The sequence below is a fragment of the Platalea leucorodia genome (genome assembly GCF_965183815.1).
Source record: "Platalea leucorodia genome assembly, chromosome: Z".
NCBI lineage: Eukaryota > Metazoa > Chordata > Aves > Pelecaniformes > Threskiornithidae > Platalea > Platalea leucorodia.
In genome coordinates, this window is record NC_138858.1 from 50,560,046 (window position 1) to 50,578,350 (window position 18,305).

The following is an 18,305-nucleotide window of genomic DNA, read 5'->3' on the forward strand; positions in this document are numbered from 1 at the left end:
ATATCCCCTGCTTTGTGAAAAGGAGCATTTACGCAAAAATTTCAGAAGCCAATGAATAGCAACCAAACTAAATGCAAAAGCTATACAGTTTGGATCTTAGGATTAGACCTCCAAAGAGGGCAGCAAACAAGCCGAAGAATCTCCAACTTACGAGAGATTTTAACTAGTCTGTTTCAAATAATTACTAGAAAGAAGCAAAGTGAAAGATTTCACAAAATTTAAAATCAGCCTAGACTCAAAAGCAAGGAGGCATCAGTCCACAAGTTTCTTTGAGCTTTTCAGTGTTTTGGGGTGCAGAGGGGAGAGAAAAAATAAAAGAAAGCCTGTATGAATTCCAACAGATCACTGCTGAACTGTGATCAGTGAGAGAGTCTAGCTTCTTAAAAGCTCCCTGCTAATCAATGGGCTACCATCACCTTCTTTAGAAAATAATTACGGTTCTAGGCTAATGAACAATCTGTAAGATTGGTATCAAAGACTCAATGTTGTTCTGATATATAGATTTCTAACAAATCAGAGTAGGTACAGCACCTGGTGGATCACTTAAAGGACTAGCGTGATTAACTGAGAAAAGTTCAAGTTAGTCTTGAATTCAAGCAAAGCTATAGGAAGCTAATTCTATGAAATCATTTGAGCACAAACACATTGTGAATTCCATCACCTCTGGGAAGAGACTGGAAAGTTCACAGGATGATGAGTTGATGGTTTTAGCCTGCAACTGTGCAGCTATTCATGTATTACTCTTTGGTTCCCATGCAGTATTTCAAAATATCAACGCCTGTAAAGAACTATTTCCAGAGGCTGATATTTAATAACTTACTACTTCTTAAAAGGAATGAAAAGAAAAACCCTTAGTAACACCTGCTTGCATCACAAAATCTCTTAATTACATCATCAAAGTTATTGGTAAAGGAAAACTTTATTCTGACTACAGCATTAGATAAACTTAACTAATATTCCTTATCACAGAAATCAGACTGCCCTCTTGTGGTCTATTTAGAAACTTACTAATTTACATTTAAATTCGCTAGGGGTTATTACATTCTAATATGTTTATTTTCTCTTTTACTATGGTGACCAGAACAAAACCAGATTATATTTATCTTTGCAACTCTCTTTCAAGACCAGGATTAGAAAGAGTAAGAAAATACATAAAATGAATACGAAACAAAGCTACCAACAATAAATGCTACCAAACCTTCACAGTTACAGTGAGAAGTGTATTAGAAGGTAACTGTTCTTCACAGTGATAGAAATAATTTGCTGCTTATATATAGGACTATTTTGGCTGACTTACCAAACCAGTCTGAACACCTTTAAAGGCAGACCAAAGAAAGTTACTCACCAAAAGTACCATAGAATCCTCTAGGTCCACAAGTGCCAACACCATATTTCTTCAGAGATGCCTGGGCCGCACTCTTTAACAGAAAAGGATTACATGAAATATTTATTCCTACACTAGATTCCTAACTCTTCTATACGCTTCATATTGACAATTTCATACCAATGTACACAGGCCAGTTCTTGCATCATGTAACATGGCCTGCTTTACAAAAAATATAATAATGTACTGAATTCTATGAACTAATTTCACATCAAAACTATTTTAGACAAGTGTTTAAGCATCATTCATTGTATTCTAATGATCAAGGACATTAGATACTAATCTAACTTGATAATCGGCTAGTACACAGTAAGTACACCAGATGAGTCTTCACCAAAAAAGACAAACTTAAATAGCACAAAATTACCAGGTTTATAATCTTCCTTGCTGCTTTAGAAGTATACTTCCTTGACAAAGTTCATGCTTTCTGAAGTCATTCTTAATTTCAAGATAACATACAAAGTAAAAGAGGAATAATACAATAACTGGAAGAACTCACCTTAACCTTTTCATTATCCAAAAGTCCAAGAAAGTTAAATGATGCAAAGTTTATACATTCCTTGCCATTAACTGTGATTATATGGGTGGGAGGACTGAAAAAAATTACAGACCTATTGTTATGAATGAACAGTTGCTATTTTCATAAACAGTCAAACAGTACAGGAGTTTTGTTTTTCAACAGTAAAAGGCACACAGCTTTTTCAAGATTCCCTCTTTACGCTTCTTCCTTTGCAGCTGCCAATCAATATTTAAGTTCAGTGTCAAGTCACAAATATACTACCATACTCAGCAAAAACTGTATTCCTGTAGTTTAATAAAGAAACAGTAAATACCTTCCTGAGATATTTAGCTTAATTATTCCTTGTTGAAAACTTAATTCATACAAAGATGACTCCTGAAGAGATAAATAAAGCTTCTCCTTTAAAAGCAAAGTGATATCTATTTGAAAGAAGGAATACTACAAATAAAAAGGAAATTCCATTGCTACTTACTTGCATGATAAAAATGAATTTAAACCCAATGTTTTTGTCATAAAGCAAACCCACAATATCAGTCTTGTACTGAATAGGGCTCCTGAAACATAGGTACTAGCTGTAAGCAGACAAAAATATTGTATTATCTGTAATCTCAAGTTTCCAATTCTGTTTGATCTGTAATGGTTTAAATAACTCATGTAATCAGGAAACACAGAAAGTGCGAAAACACCCAATATTAACAAATGAACAAGAGCACAATATATTTGAAGGGAAGTGCAAAGAAATTTTCCGCCCTAAAAAAATTATGATTTAGACAAACAGTTATTAAAAAATTGAAGATAAAAATAGCTATTACTCCTTTAAATGCAAGCATCACATCTGTGTGCTGTATTCTAAAAGCAATCCTGCTTTGGCAATTATACACTTCAATACTACAAAACCAAAAGTTTCAATTAATCACTCAGAGTGTTGAGAAGTCTCAAAGCTAAGCCAAATACAAAACCTTATGTCTGCCCATTTCTGTATGTGTTGTCAAATATTACAGTTGAGATCCTATACTACTTCTCAAACACAATAGTTTCAACAAGCTTTTCCCATGTGGAAACTAGCACTGAGCAATTTTCACAATCAAAATTAAACAGGGCTGCTCAAATGTCAAATGCCTGTGCACAGCTGCTCCAAATCTGGTTGCTGACAATACTTCAACGGGTACATTTGGTATGCAAAGCAAATAAACTTTAAGTCCAAGCTATTCACTGCAAGTTAAGAAAAATACTGAACTGCCTGAACTTCACTTAAAAAGAACTCCATGATTTTGTTTTATATCTGTTCACTTAAATAATTAGGCACATGTTGCTTCAACCAAGCAATTGCAAAGCTTACAAAACAGCTTTGGAAAGCTTTCTACTAACACGATGCTTGTGCTGTGCATCTTCATCACTGTCATTCCATAACATTAAACTGACACAAGCTGAACCTGACCCCACAAAGGAGCAGTCTGCATTACTACAGTGCATCTTCTGCACAACAGTAGCATTAAACAAATGTGCAGCAAACTGTCTCGGGGAACTGACTGACATTAAATGTATAGCTGGATCTGTTCCCCTGTCTTGCTCATCAACGAGCTGTACCAAATGTTGGAAGTCCTATTAAGCGAAACAACTACTTAGGTTCACAGATGTTCACAAGAGCAGACCTATACCTATTCATTTTGGCACTAACATGAGGTTCAGTATATTCCCAGAATACTATTGAACCTGGTAAATTCACAACAGTTTGCCCTTGTAGCTCCACATCTCAAACCTAGAAAATACACCAATGTTCAACAACTTGCCCCTAACAAAGCTTCAGCCCTCATGAAAACATGGCCACACTTTGCTATCAGAGTTTTACCCAGCCTTCTAAAGGAACACTCATGTTTAGGCAGAAAACACTCATGGAAAAGCTTATTCCAGTGAATCACCCTTCTTATGTTGGGGGCTTATGCAAGTGTTGAGCAGAAAGGAGCACACTAACATAAGGCACAAACTGCCTTGCATATTGAGGGAGGAGGAAATCTGCCTCCGCCACAGAGTGGGTCAAAATTTTTTCTGAAATATTTAATACTTCCTAAGTTGTTATGAGCCTATATAAATCCTATCCACACATTACTGCAAATATGCAATATTAAACCACCACATACTAAGATAATTAAGATTTATGTAAATCACCATTCACAGTAGACATTAACACGTGAAAATCATTGAAAGAAGACTACCTCATTATCATCAACAGGCTCCCCCTAAAATACTAACTAAAAAGGCGATAGAAATGCTCTTGAGCCGGAATTAGGATGCAGACACTTTGATTTCTGTATTAATTCTGAAGCGTGGGTTAAGTTTATAGCCCAAGTTACAATCTCATAGCTGTTGAGTAACTTAGAGGAAGGTATTTAGTTGGCAGTTTAAATCTTACAAGACAAATGCCAAGTTTTCCCCACAGCCACTATTAAGTTTAACAGCCACAACACATTAACATTGTCACAATACATTCCCTAGCTGTAAGCACTGCAAAGTTCTAAATAATTTAAACATTTTCTGAATCAATCTAGAAGACATATTTGTTCAGGTTTTTTTACACATCCAACAGTTCCTTTAACTCCACAGTACTGCTTGTTCAAAATTCTGAACAATAACAGAAGGATTGTTGATACCACAGTTGATTAAAATAGGCATCCCTTTTCTAAGGCAGACTTTTCCATGGTGGCGGAACCATCAAAATGGAGCTCCCTATGACAGCAAATAATTGTGCTCTGTCACTAAATTATTTTAAATTATTAGTGTCACTGGAAGGGTATTAAGAATGCTTATATTGTAAAAGTTACTGACATAAACAAATCTGAAGCTTGTGAAAGAAATTTCAAAGCAATTTCTGAAATACTGTGACTCTTGCCTAAGTCAGTACACATTTTAAAAGCCTCGTAACACACAAGAACGTAATGCTGAGCCATAATTTTCTCACAAAACAACTTTGCCATCAAGCAGCTCCACTTCTGATTGTCCAAAGAGGAACAACTTTTCATGAAGTGTCAAGTGGCTAGCCACAAAATTAGTTTCTTCTGAACCGAGTTGTGATGACACAGTTTCCCCCCAACCCCTACACAGAAGGTGGCACCCACTTTTGGAGGTTTAAGTCTACATGTTCAGAAAAAATGAAACAAATTACTACCAAACAATAGAGACCCCACAATAAATGTAAAGATAAAGTGCCTGCCCCCCTAGCCCTAATATTTTTTTTAATTAATTACAACATTTAAAGTAAGAAAGATTTTCTTACTAAGATAGTCTTGATAACGTTGCAAAACCAAGACCATCTCTTCAGTGGCAAATTCAGTCCTGCTATCTAAAAATGCAATTCATTTATGAAAGGTTTTAAGGATATGGAAATAAAGAAATAACCTTGAAAATAGGGATATCCAGTATTTGAGTTGAAATAAAAAAAGATAATTTATTTTGGTTACATTTACCCTGAAACAATGTTGTAGTTGAGAGCTGGGTGATCTTTTGATACAGGAGGTACAAGAGGCTCTGGCTGCCATTCTTCAATCAACTCTTCTTTTTCCTGAACAGGAGAAAAGAAACACTGCTCAAAAAGGATTTCCATTAGAAAAGACATTATGCGCTAATAAACAATTGATAATAGTTGTATGAGAAATGATGTATGCCAATATGTGTCACTTTTCTGAGACACTGAGAATTGATATTATCTCAGTATGTTCAACTGAGGGGCTCTGAATTCTGCAAAGGGAAGGATATGTAAAGAAATATAGCCCAGTTGTGCTTGTGCATTACAGATGTCATGATATGATCATCAAGAGAAGAGATACTAACTTGGTGTCCCTACCAAATTTTAATCAATACTGTTTCATTCAATCTATTAATTATGAAAACCCTCCTCTACAGTTCATGTAATTGAATAAAAATTAGATAATAATTGAATATAAATTGCCTCACTTCACAGTCTCAAGTCTTCAACAGTGCTGTTTAACAACTGTGGCATTAAAATACTTAGCAAAGTAATACACACGTGAGCAGGACACAATGGAGAAAAACTGTCAAATGCTCAAGAAATGGTAACGGCAACTACTAAACCACGTATCACCCACCTAACGACGGAGGAATACTGAATGCACATTCACTTTCAAAGTGCTTTGGAAAACGTCAGATGACTTTCCAAAGGACGTGCAGCGGACTAGCATAACAAGTGCATTAGACTAGTTCCAGATAAATTAGCAACCACTCAGGCAAATCACCAAAATCATCCTCCATACCATGGAAGCGGAACTTTCCGGGAGGATTATTTACTAGTACAGCAAGACACACATGATAACATATTTGTTAACACACTAGCTTTGACTGGTATGACTACAATGGGTTTATATATCTCTACTTTTTCAAAAAGCAGTAGAATCTTTAAGGCTACTTATTTCAATACCAAAATATAAATTCTGCAATTGATTTTTGAAAAGACCACAGCACTATCTTTTTCCATTTTTATTTTTTCCAAATACAGTTTTCAAAGCCTTTGAAGTACAAACACAAATCAAGATACTACAAAAATCAAAAGGAGACTACACGCAACAATACAATTAGTCTCCTGCATTTTCATCACTTTCATTTTACTGCGCTAATGAATAACTTTGTCTCTAGGTATTTCTACAGTACTAACTAATATCCCAGGACCTCCACAAATGTTTGTTTCAAAATGGAAATGGAAATTTCAAGAGCCCTTTATTTCAGAAAAGATCCTTTTTATGTGAGCATAGTCACTTGTGTTTCTAATATTTTGCAGATGTACTTTAAATACCTTTTTATTTAAGTTTCTCATGTTAGATTTCTTACTGAAATTTAACCCATGGGGCATATATTTTAAAGGAAATAAAATGCCATTAATATGTGCAACAGAATTGAATATATTCAATATTTTGAAGTGGCTACACTTTTGTTAGAAAAAGCGCATAGTTTCTTTAGCCACCATAGTACAGACCCCAGCTGGAGCCTTGCACACAGTTGTGTATGCACTGAAATGCTGTTCCACATACTGAGGAAAGCACTAAAGTAGGGGGTTTTATTAATTTACCCTGTGCAATAGCATGACAAATAGCTCATTTTAATGCTTCAATTAAAAAAAAACAAACAGATAACTGAGCACCAGAGAACAGAACAATAATAAATTAAGCTGTGTGTAAATACTATTGACTACTATTCATTATTACATTCTATGACCAAGCCTCACATTTGACATGACTCACCAAATACCTCAAGAACCCTATGGGAGAAGATTGCCAGATGATACACCCTATAAAGATTAACATGCAACACAGTACCAAAATGGTGGAAAAGTAGTACCCAAATTCAGGGTAATTTCAGAGTGGAACCACAACCATAATTCTGTATGCTAAACTCCATTGATCCAAGAGAGTGGCAATTCCATACTCATCTCAGAACAGGTACTAGTGTGCATCTCTATACTGTATTGCTAATTAAAAAAAAAATCAAAGATGTAATTTAACACTAAGTGTGCTGACTGACAGCAATGCAAGCCAGCAGCAGCTACAATACAGTCCTCTCCCAGCCACAAATACATTCCTGTTCCTTGTGTTGGCATAGGCAGTTACAAAACCAGAAAATAATCTTGTTCAGAAAAATGATCCAGATGAAAACTCGCAAAAGCAGGCTGGACATATAGGTAAACTAGATCTCACAACAAAGTAGTCCCAACTGAGATTGGCTGATGCTACTGGGAAACCATATCCTGGGTTACAGTTGCCCAGCAGTATTTCATACCTTTTCACAAGAGTTCAAAAAGACTTCTGAAAAATCAGAAAGCAGGATGTATGCCCATGTAGCCTTCACTCTGCTCCAACAGTTGGTGTTGAAAGGCCCCAAACCCCTGATGTACGGCACAGCTTGCATCAACAGTTTTGTGTTCATTTTAGAGCATAGGGTCAGGGGGGAGTTTTTGTTTTGGTGGTTGTTGTTTTTTGTTTTAATTGGGAAGCAGAATAAATCAGGTAAGAACTGGTTCAGCCTGTCAGTTATGGAAGGATAAATAAGAAAAGCATTAGATGACATTAAATGCCTGAAGGGGAAGGACTTAGGAAGCATGGTGTTTCTTCTGTTTAAGACCTGAACTCAAAGAACATTTGAACAGCTTTTACACAACATAGTTCAAAGGCAGAGCAGGCAACATAACATACTTTTTCTTCAAAGAGAGCAGAATTAAAGCTGTGCAAGCATGTACCTAGCTTTTTCATTTAAGTCTAATTTTTTGAACTAAGGGTACAAAATATCACCAAGCAGCTTAGCAACTGATACACAAATTCAATCGAAATCTTTTTGCTGTGGAGTCTAGCAGAAAGAAAAACAGTATTTATAGAAGGACACTAACTACAATAAATTAGCATAGTACAATTGCACTTGAGATCTGTGAACACAAAGATAATGAGCAATTCCTAATTAGTACTTCTCTCCCCCATTCACGCTAAGTTGTAAGAAGTTTCCATTCTTCCCTTTGAAATGTTTGTAGCACACAAACTAACAGCATAGGTGACATGCCACAGATGAGATGTGGCAACATCCTGATTTTTTTCTTAACACAAAATGAAACATACAGCAGAAGACTCATATTCATTTCAAATAACACTGTTTCACTAATTCTAGCTCATATTCATTCTCCTCATCCATTACATGGCGTTTTGCTTTTTGATGGACATAGGAAGATAAACAACAATTGCATCTTCACGTCTTATGTCTTGTTTCCACATGTACTTAGCACAGACAGTAGTTTATCAAAAGCTTCTGTGATAGAAGTTCCTTTATTATGATGGGGGATTGGAGATATTGGTGATTAAAATGAGTACCAATCTCAATCTAAAATGGCCATCCACAATGCAGGTGGGACAGTCCATACCCCTTGCTCCTTCCATTCACCGAGTACCTCTGTACACTGGCCTGGCCTGCTGAATTTTCAGGGTAAACATGACCATCTCCCTCTGACCAAAAAGACAGCAGAAGCAGGCTTCCATACAGCGACCCCACATTCAGAACAGCACTTTCATCTTCTGCCTCCTAAATAGGCACCAAATTTCAGACCAGTATCAAGAATAAAAACGTTAATTTTCAAACATATAGAGAAACCAGATTTTAATTCACAATGTAACATTCTCAATACATAGTTGATTTGCTTATTTCTCCTCAGTGCTCTGTAATGAAAATATCCACTTGATGGAAAGAATGAACTCAAACCTTTCAATTTCCACTGTCTCAGGCTGTAATGTAAGTGAACTCATCTCTCAGCTCCCCCTCTTTCCCTTTTGTAATTCTTTTTAATACATATAAACATAAATGTTAAACAAAATATAAATATCAGTATAAAATGTATGTATTTTATTTTTATGACTAATACACAATACACAAAAATATAAGATACAAAATGTTTATAAGTATATTTTATAAATTATAATATGCATACTTATTTATACATTTGTGCATATATATAAACATTTTAAATATATTTATCTAAAAACATACACACACATATATATATAAAAATAAAATGGTTTTGGGTGGTTGTATTTTGTTGGTTGTGGTTTTTACTTTTTAAATGCCAGATACCTTGGGTAAAAGAAATACGTGGGTGTAAACACATCCAACAAAATTATTTAAATAAATCGCCTTGTTGACCCTGTTTTTTAAGAAAAGGTAGCAATTATGTTCATGAAGGTAGTTCTTAGCTAGCACTACTGTTTCGAAACAGTGTCATACATGCATCTGTGTCAATATCCAAAGATCAATAATATCTTTTTATTTGCTGGTCCTCAAATAACAGGTCTTTAATTTCACAGTATTTATAAAATCATATATCAGCATGGCATAAATTGGCACAAACAATGGGCATGCTAATTAGAAATGTCTTTCTTCCAAACTGTGCTAATACTTAAGGGAACCTTTACCTATAGAGTCTTGGCTTAAAATGACTGAAAACCTTTACAAGAACAGACTACATCTGCTCTTCCCTGTAGAACAACATCTGATCAATCTCTGAATGCTGTTCTGCAAGAGAGCTCTTGTGGCTTACAGTATTTCTCAGCCACACATTAAACATTTATCTCTGATAGGAACTTTCCAGGCTCCTGACTAATACTGCTCTAATAAAACTGTTCCCATGCTACTACTGCAGTAAAAATTCTGAAACCAAAGAAAACAACTATTCCTCCCATCCACAAATGGTAAGACATGGCTCCTAGTAGGACTTCAGAGATTTTGAGAGAGAAGTTCAGTATCATTTACTGCAGGGTGAAAGAGACCTACATCTAGAGGGCACCTTCCTTTCACACACATGGTTGTTGGCTGGAGAGTGAGCTTGTAGTTAAATGATGCCATGCAATCTCCCACAGCCTGCTCCAGTCTTCAGGGGCATTTTGTCGCTTTTTTGTAGATTTTATTTTGGGTGAAAAGCCCACAAGAATCTCTATGTCTAGCACCCTGTCTGGCCACAGACTTATTTGTACTTCCCCAAATCCCAAACTATCAGGAACTTATGGTCACGAGAAGTACTCCACCTTTCTAGTTAATGATTTGGGAGATTTCATTATTTTGGAATAGAACCAATAGGAATACCTACAAACACTGTTACTAAAGGATGGCAGACAGTCAGTTGAAAGTTGATTCCTGCACTGGATTTCGTAGTACTCTTGCTACACTTTTGACTAAACCCAGAAGCCACCTTCAGGGTGGATTTCTTCACTGTTTTAGAAGTGTGACTCCTAAATGCACTAGGTTGCACAATATACCATCTACCCCTGGTCCCCAGGACAGGCTGGTCCTGACAGATCAAATTTAGATGCCTGTGCAATAGTGGTATTCTTCAGTGATATTTATTATGTGGAGCCAGCTCTGCTCTGGCAGCAACCCCAATGACAATTCACACAGAAACTCCAAGTATCATTACACGACTGGCTGACATAAAGGTAGCCTGAGCTGGCCTATCTCCAGCGCCTGTACCTGAGCAACCTAGTATTTCTTTCTGGCGTGGTAAAGACTGGACACCACAGCATGAATCAAACTAGAACAAATCAGAAGGCAAATCAGCAGTCTCCTCACTGAACAGCTGGCATGTTACTACATGTAGCTCAACACACACAGAGAAGCCTAGCTGTGTGGGATCCCATATTGTATGAAACAAACTGTACTGGGTCTGGCTGGGATGGTGTTAATTTTCTTCATAGCAGCTCATACAGCGCTGTGTTTTAGATTTGTGAACAAAACAATGCTGATAACACACTAATGTTGCAGCTCGTGCTGAAGAGCATTTGCACCGTCTCAAGGCCACAGTGAACTGGTGGGTGCAGAAGAGGTTAGGAGGGGACACAACCAGGCAAATGACCCAAACTAACCAAACAGATATCCCATACCATATCATGTCATGCTCAGCAATACAAGGGAAAAGAGGGGGTTTAGGGAAGTTAGCCATCTTTCGCTCGGGAACGGGCTGGGAGGTATTTGTCCACCCATGGGAGGTGATGAGCAATTGTCTTCGCATCACTTGTCTTGTTTCTCTCTTCTTCCACCTCTCCTTTGATTATTAAACAATTTTACCCTCACTCACAAGTCTTCTTGCTTTTACTCTTCCTTTCCTCTTCCCCTGTCCCACTGGGGGTGGGAGAGAAAGTGAGCGAGCAGCTGTGCAGTGCTTAGCTGCCTACTGGGGCTAAGCCGCAACACAGACCAGTGTCAACTGTGGATTTTTAGTGAAGATTAAGGTGGTTTTTTTTTTTCCCCACAGCCATTCCCCTATACAAAATAAATGAGTGCTCTTCACAGTAATTACCTACATTGTAGAAAAAGAGACAGAATCACTCCACACCTCTGATGTCTGCTTAAGTCCCCCGACTGTAGAAGACTTATTCACACTTTCACTTCACTGTTTTATTTATGCTTACTTTCAATAAACTATCTGTAGACAAGGCATTGCCTTCCAAATACAGTTCTTCTATGGAAAACACTGCTTCCATCTTCAGAGGTCAATGGTAAAGCCAACTAGACCAACGATCTCCTTCATCGTCAGCCAACCTGAACATACCATCAGACCAAAGAGCATTTCCCCCTTACTATTCTTCTTGCCATCAAGATACAGGTAACAAAAAGCTAGAGGTGTTGATGTCTTTAACATCTCAGCTCAAACCCTTTGCTGTAATACAGCTCTTAGCACTCTGCAGATTTTTTTCTTCTGTGCCTTGCCACTATGAATCAATGTATCTAGTATCTATACAACGCAATTCTTGATCCCTTTGGATTTTTGCTAGTATTCACATTCCTTTCCACCCCTCAAGCTCAGTAAAGTTTGTATAAATCTCATCAAAAGTATCACAGCAATAAAGTATTTGCATGCTTCTATTCTTCAGAAAGCCTGCTACTGCTGTCCTGCCAGTGAACTTTACTAGTCATCCTGCAAAAGTAGGATTGTTATTAAGCATGAGCCATTTCCAAATGTTTCTCCCCCTTTTGACCCCCTTCAAACCCCTGCTTCCACTGAGCTGCAGCAGATCAGCTACACGTGCAATCTCCCAATTGCTCATTGCCCCCAGTTAAGAAGATACAGAAGAATTTTTCTTCCCTGCATACCGCTGTTCCAGGTTTGTCTGAGCACTTTCTTAAACATCTCAGCTTCAGAAAAATGGTCTGTCAGTCAATGAAGGAGATGCCCTGCAACTGGATGATAACATTCAAGACAAACATAAAAGTATCTGAGTGTAATCCTTACACTGTAAGGAAGAGATTGGTTTCAGCTTTTTCAGGTCACCAACTACACAAGAGTAGCAAAGAGCCTTTTCCCAACATCTACTGCAGAGAGAACAGATCTTTCAAAAGAAAAAAAGTTATCCTCCAAAATACCAGAGATCAAAACCATCTGATGCAGGAAAACTCTACTAAATGAACTATCATAGTTTCTGAATGGATAATCAGGGGCTACTTTAAAGCTGCAGCATGTCTTCCTAAATGATCTGAACATTCGGTGCTTCACCACACTAGCCTTCCCTTTGTGTTCACTCCTCTGTATTCTTACCACAGGCGGCAAACTTCAAGAATCCAGTATCAATTCAAACCTTTCCAAGCACAAAACTGAACTGGCCTTTATTGATTCCTGCTCAGCTCGCTTCTTGCCTCCAATATTAAATGACTCCAATAAATACATGCTAAAGTGTTCCCTAGAATACTCAAAGCTCGTTTAGTAAGTCCTCCCCAAAAGAGGACACTGCCCGCAGATTTGCTGAGTCACAGCCTTGTGCCTGTAGTCCCTGCATGCTGTTCACTGATGCACTACACAGAGTCCACAGGCTTAACATGTATCCTTAGCAAGAATAAGATCAAAAAGCATGCAAGAGCATGATATAGATGGCAATGACAAACCCATAAATCTGTTTCACAAACCTTCCTCAGTACCATGAAGAAACTCCAGTGTTTTATCCCATTCATAAAGGATACCATTCCTCTGAAGCTCTAGCAAACTAAGCTTGTTTGTTATATGGGACTTCAGATTGTTCAGATCAATCCCTCACATACACAGGCTGGTTGTCACATTGTAATACATCCCTATAGCTCATCTTTGACCGAGAAAAATGACTGCGTCCTTGTTCACCATTCAGAGTATACCTCCAATCACCCTTTCAATATATCCAATGGCATCCTCTGACATTATGCAGCAAGCCTAATTACATCTCCAAAACTCTACTCATTCCTGATAGTCTCCAGCCAGAAGTCAGGGAGAAATTCCAGTCCTCACAAACAATTACAGCTTTTCTTTTTTGAGACAACTACATTGCAAAAGAAGAAAATTGCTGCTAAATTACAAAGTTTTCTGGAACCCACTTAACACTGTAAACTCTTAAGAGTTATTACTCACAGATACCACATGTACAGACTGATCTCTCTCCTACTCTCTACACACTTACAGTTCAGTTTGTTTGGTGGGGTTTTTTTAGCATAGCTTCCATTTTTAAAACAAAGCCATCCTTTGAGTCGAGCTAATGCCAGCTTTTCATAGCTTAGCAGTCACGGTCACATCAGTTCTTTTATATTTCTTAGACTCTCAAACAGTGCTGCTTTAAAAGCACGAACTGAAGCATTTAAGCAATAAGCAGTTTCATAGTCTAGAGTAAGCTTACTCTTTGAAATCCTAAGAAAAACCAGCACAATTTGTGATGCAGCAGTGGTTCAACAGCCAAATACATCAATAACTATAAACTGTTTCTCTAAAGAAAAATATTTTTCCACCATACCTTAGGTGTTAGATCAGATCGCTCTTGAAGCTTATACGTCTTGGAGAAAAGAAGTCTGATTATCCATAGAATTAGAATCCCTTCCAAAATGAGATGGTAAGCAGGAGCCTGAAAATAAAAGCACAAAAATAAGTCTACACAGAATTCTGTTTGAATCAGTGTGACACTCTGCAACAGTTTTGTCTCTACTAGTACACTCAAAAAAATCAAAGCTGATCATCAGCTGATACGTATTTCTACATCTGTTAAAATTATAATTATATGAAAGCGGATTGCTTTGCAACTACTACTTGTGGCTGTTAACTTGAGTTTGAATGGATTTATTCTGTTGTTAATGAACAAGGCATGCTCTAAACTGATAAGCAGTTTCAGTTCCACACATGCACATAAATTGAGTATTGAGAGTAAAGGCAGATAAGCTGTACAGGTTATACCAGTATCCATGAAGGCAGAAAGTTTCACAACAAGCAGAATTCTCCTGAGAGCTTTAAGGTCTGTGTCATCTATACACACCCACTTCAACCCTACATTCTTACAACTTATACTGCACCAGCAGCGACAGCTACTATTACTTACAAAGAAACCTAATCCTGTCCTTGTAGCCCATTTTTGTTAGTTTCACAGGCACTTTGCGCAGGTATAACCCAACACAGTCACCAGAAACAGTTTTGCTCCTGTGTCATTTACTCTCTTGTGTGGACACAACATTTAGGAATATATACAGCAAACCAGAACAGAGCTGATGCAAGTTAAAGTTAGCCTCTTTGGGTGCTTGGAGGGAGGAAAGTCAGTTTCCTCTGGCAGCACAGCTAGTTTAAAGTAGACGTGGAGTTATGGCATCAGCATTTGACACCTAGTTTTTTCCATTTCAGAAAGTCTCCTGTCTACACTGTGGATGTCTACTATTTTTAAAAGACTCAAAGTGCACACACAATAGCGCATTCCCTCTTCAATTCAGTGGAAGAGCTCCCACACATCGACATTTTCTGGTGGGATCTGACCTGCCAACAAAGGAAGCAGAATGAACTACACATTCAGAAACTAAAGGAAATTGAACACAAGTTTTCAAAAACCTGTAAGGAGTCCTACGGCATATCAAACTGCACATAATGAATTTATCATTTGCAGAGTACTTTTCAGTTCACTGAACAAGTTAAGAATACACATGTACACCATGACATCTAAAGAACACTTAGTATAGTAGCAGTAGAGGTCCACACAAACTACTTCCCCGCGCTTTTCAGTGTCTACAATTATCCTGAATTCAGCGCACTAGACCGTGCTACCAGCTTCAGCAGCTAACCATTTCTATATTTCTACTGCAAACCCTAGTATAAATTCTTAAAAAGTTACCAACCTTTGCCAAAGGAAGGGAGGGAAACAGACTGTTGATACAAGAACACCGCCTATCACCAGGACATCCTTTTTCATATCATGAGACAAAGCCTGGATACAAACACTCCACTCTGATCCCCTCCAGGAAAGAACTCGAGCATAAACATTTAAAGGTTGTTTCTTCCTTTGTAAATTACACTTGCAAGTTACAAACCCTGACCTTATATTCAAAGAACACTGTGAATCTTATTCAGGTTTAATGCTCTGGTATACACCTTAAATGCAGCTTTATAAACTTAAATAGAGAAAAACGTAAAGTGCGTGCACCTATGTTTTCGATATCTCGACACGGTGCACGTACGTGTGTTCGCAATTTTGCGAGTGCCGTCTCGCACGCTTGGCACTGATCCGCTGCCCGCTCCCGACTCCGGGCAGGTGAGGCACAGCGCCGCCCTCCCCCGCCGCCGAGCCGGGCTCGCCGCTCCCCAGCCCCGGGGCGGGCCCGGCCCTACCTTCCCGCTCCCTCACCCGACATCAGCGGCCCGGGGACCGGGCGCCCTCGCACCCGGCTCCCTAGCTCCGCCAGCCACCGGGCGCCCGGGGGCCCCGTCCGACTTGCGCGGCGCGGCGATGGGACCCTCTCGGCACACCCGACCCCATCCCGGCGGCGGCTGCCCGGCGGCTGCCTCCCCCAGCCGCCCCCCGCCGGCGGTCGCACACCACCCGGGCCCGCGCCCCAGGCCGCACCTCGTAGAAGGCCTGCACCATCTCCACCAACACCCACTGCTGCCCCACGCCCGCCGCCGCCGCCGCCGCCATGGCCGAACCTGCCGCTTCCGCCTCTGCGGCCGCCCGGGCGTCGCCGCCGCCGCCCTGCGCCGGCGTCAGGGGCGGGCCCGAGGCGGCGAGAGAGCGCCCCCTCCGGCCCGGCGGGCGCAGGGCGGGTCAGGCGGCGGCGGGCGGCCGTTAACGGCACCCGTCGGGTGCAGTCCGCTAGTCTTCACCATGGTTAAAGAAGGGGAACCCGGGCAGCAGTTGATTAAACAGGTGATACCAAAAATGTTGGGTGCTGTGGCTAACTACAAGCGAACAGTAAGTTATAGTTTTACAGTAGCGGTTGGTTAAAATCAGTGAACTTCACTTTCACACTGACTGAAATGCGTAATAGTTAATCTTTTCCCCAAGTTTCTGAACTTAGTGATACACTTGTCAAATTCCGGGCTCTACACAGTAAAGAGGAAAAAACGTGGTTTGAGGCTGTCTGAAAAGTCAAGACAGAGACAATAAATGTCCCTTTTGTTTTTTAGCTTCATGAGGATTATTCTGCTCACTGTTAAGTACTTCTGGGGCCATCGCATCGTGCTGGAGAGGACTCTTGGGCTCTTGGGAGATGGCTGCTACTACCAGCCTCAAAGAATGTGTCTGGTATGCCTCCCAGTTCCAAATTGCCCCCAGAACAGTGGGCCACATTAGTTGTCTTGGTCGGCTGCAGATTAAGTTACACCCCTGCTCTCAGCATCTGATTCTGGCTTTCAGTGTTTGACATACATGTGCATGATTGGGAGACTGAGAAATTGATTTTGAAACACTGGATGAATTGTTTCCAGCTTCAAATGCAGTGAAGTTAATAACATACTAACCAGTAATTCTTCTGGCAGTGAATTTGGAGTTCCTGGTCTGGATTATCATAGGGCTGGGTCTCTCATAATAATGAGCCTATCCCTATTGTTCAGCAGTTTCATTGTTCCAACACAAGGCAACTGCTGCTAATTGCTTAAGGCTGCTATACTTCTGACAGCAAAAAAGAGGGGGAGGTGAAGGGAAAAGTCCTTTGCAATGGCAGTTTACAGCTGGGAAGAAAGGCGAGAGGAAAAACATCTTGAGTCTATCTCTGAACTTAAAGTCCTGACGAAAGCTAATGAGATAGTGCCCTATGGAAATTCCTGCTCTGGAAGTGTCAGATTTTGTCTTCCCCCCCATATCCTCCAGTTGCAAAGTATTCCTAAACCGCTCTTATTCTGGACCTTCCTCAGTAACCCACTTGTTTCTCACACCCTGCTTTGAATTCCCAGCTTAATTCCCCTGGGTCAGTGCTGGCATGCCAGCTTTCTTCAGTTGTTCTCTGGTCACTCCAGAAGCAGAAAAATGGGACTTGGTATGACTATCAGGAATTTTATTTTTCCTAAATATCACAGAGGTAGCCAGTGCCAGTTTCGGTCCTCTTTGCTCTATCAGCTCTTCCTCTGACTTCTTCATTCTTGCTCTGTCAAGTATGAGACAGATAGTAGGAGCTGGAAGTGGAACCGAGGGAACGATGTCCACCCTCTTTCTGCACTCTTCGATCTCACCCTTGGCTCCTTTCGACCTGGTACTTTATCAACGAGGAAGGGGGGAGAATGGCAGTAGGAACTGAAGCATAACTGTGAGGGGATGGCAGTGGTTGCTGCCATCCTACTTGTATTGCTGTATTGGAGTTATGCACGTGGAGGGGATGGTGGGAGGAGGAATGTGGGAACTGGTGGGAATAGGGCCTGAGAGTCATTCCCTTCCCCCCCTGCCTCCTTCAGCCACACATACAGAAGGGAGATGATGGCCAAGGAGATTAGGGACATAAGGGAGTCTTTGCAACCATTCTCACATGTTCTGGGTGGTGAAATCTTAGATTATATTATTATGGTTTTAGTGTGCCTAGTTGTAACTTGTTGGCTCTGTGGATCCCCTCAAAAATAATAAAAAAAAAAAAAGAAAAAAGTGTTGGGAAAGCAATCCTGTACTGGCAAGGAGAATAGCA

General features: G+C 39.7%; 1 protein-coding gene across 1 annotated transcript in view; it reads right to left on the reverse strand.

Annotated features, from left to right (window-relative positions):
- Positions 1-16,358, reverse strand: part of SPTLC1 (serine palmitoyltransferase long chain base subunit 1) — a 38,453-nt gene extending 22,095 nt beyond the window's left edge. The window contains exons 1-5 of the mRNA XM_082335523.1: positions 16,262-16,358; positions 14,180-14,287; positions 5,366-5,460; positions 1,884-1,977; positions 1,346-1,418 (exon numbers count right to left, since the gene is read on the reverse strand). Coding sequence (XP_082191649.1) covers positions 1,346-1,418; positions 1,884-1,977; positions 5,366-5,460; positions 14,180-14,287; positions 16,262-16,333 — 442 coding nt within the window. The 5' untranslated portion in view covers positions 16,334-16,358. The remainder of the gene's footprint in view (positions 1-1,345; positions 1,419-1,883; positions 1,978-5,365; positions 5,461-14,179; positions 14,288-16,261) is intronic.
- Positions 16,359-18,305: the final 1,947 nt, after the last annotated feature.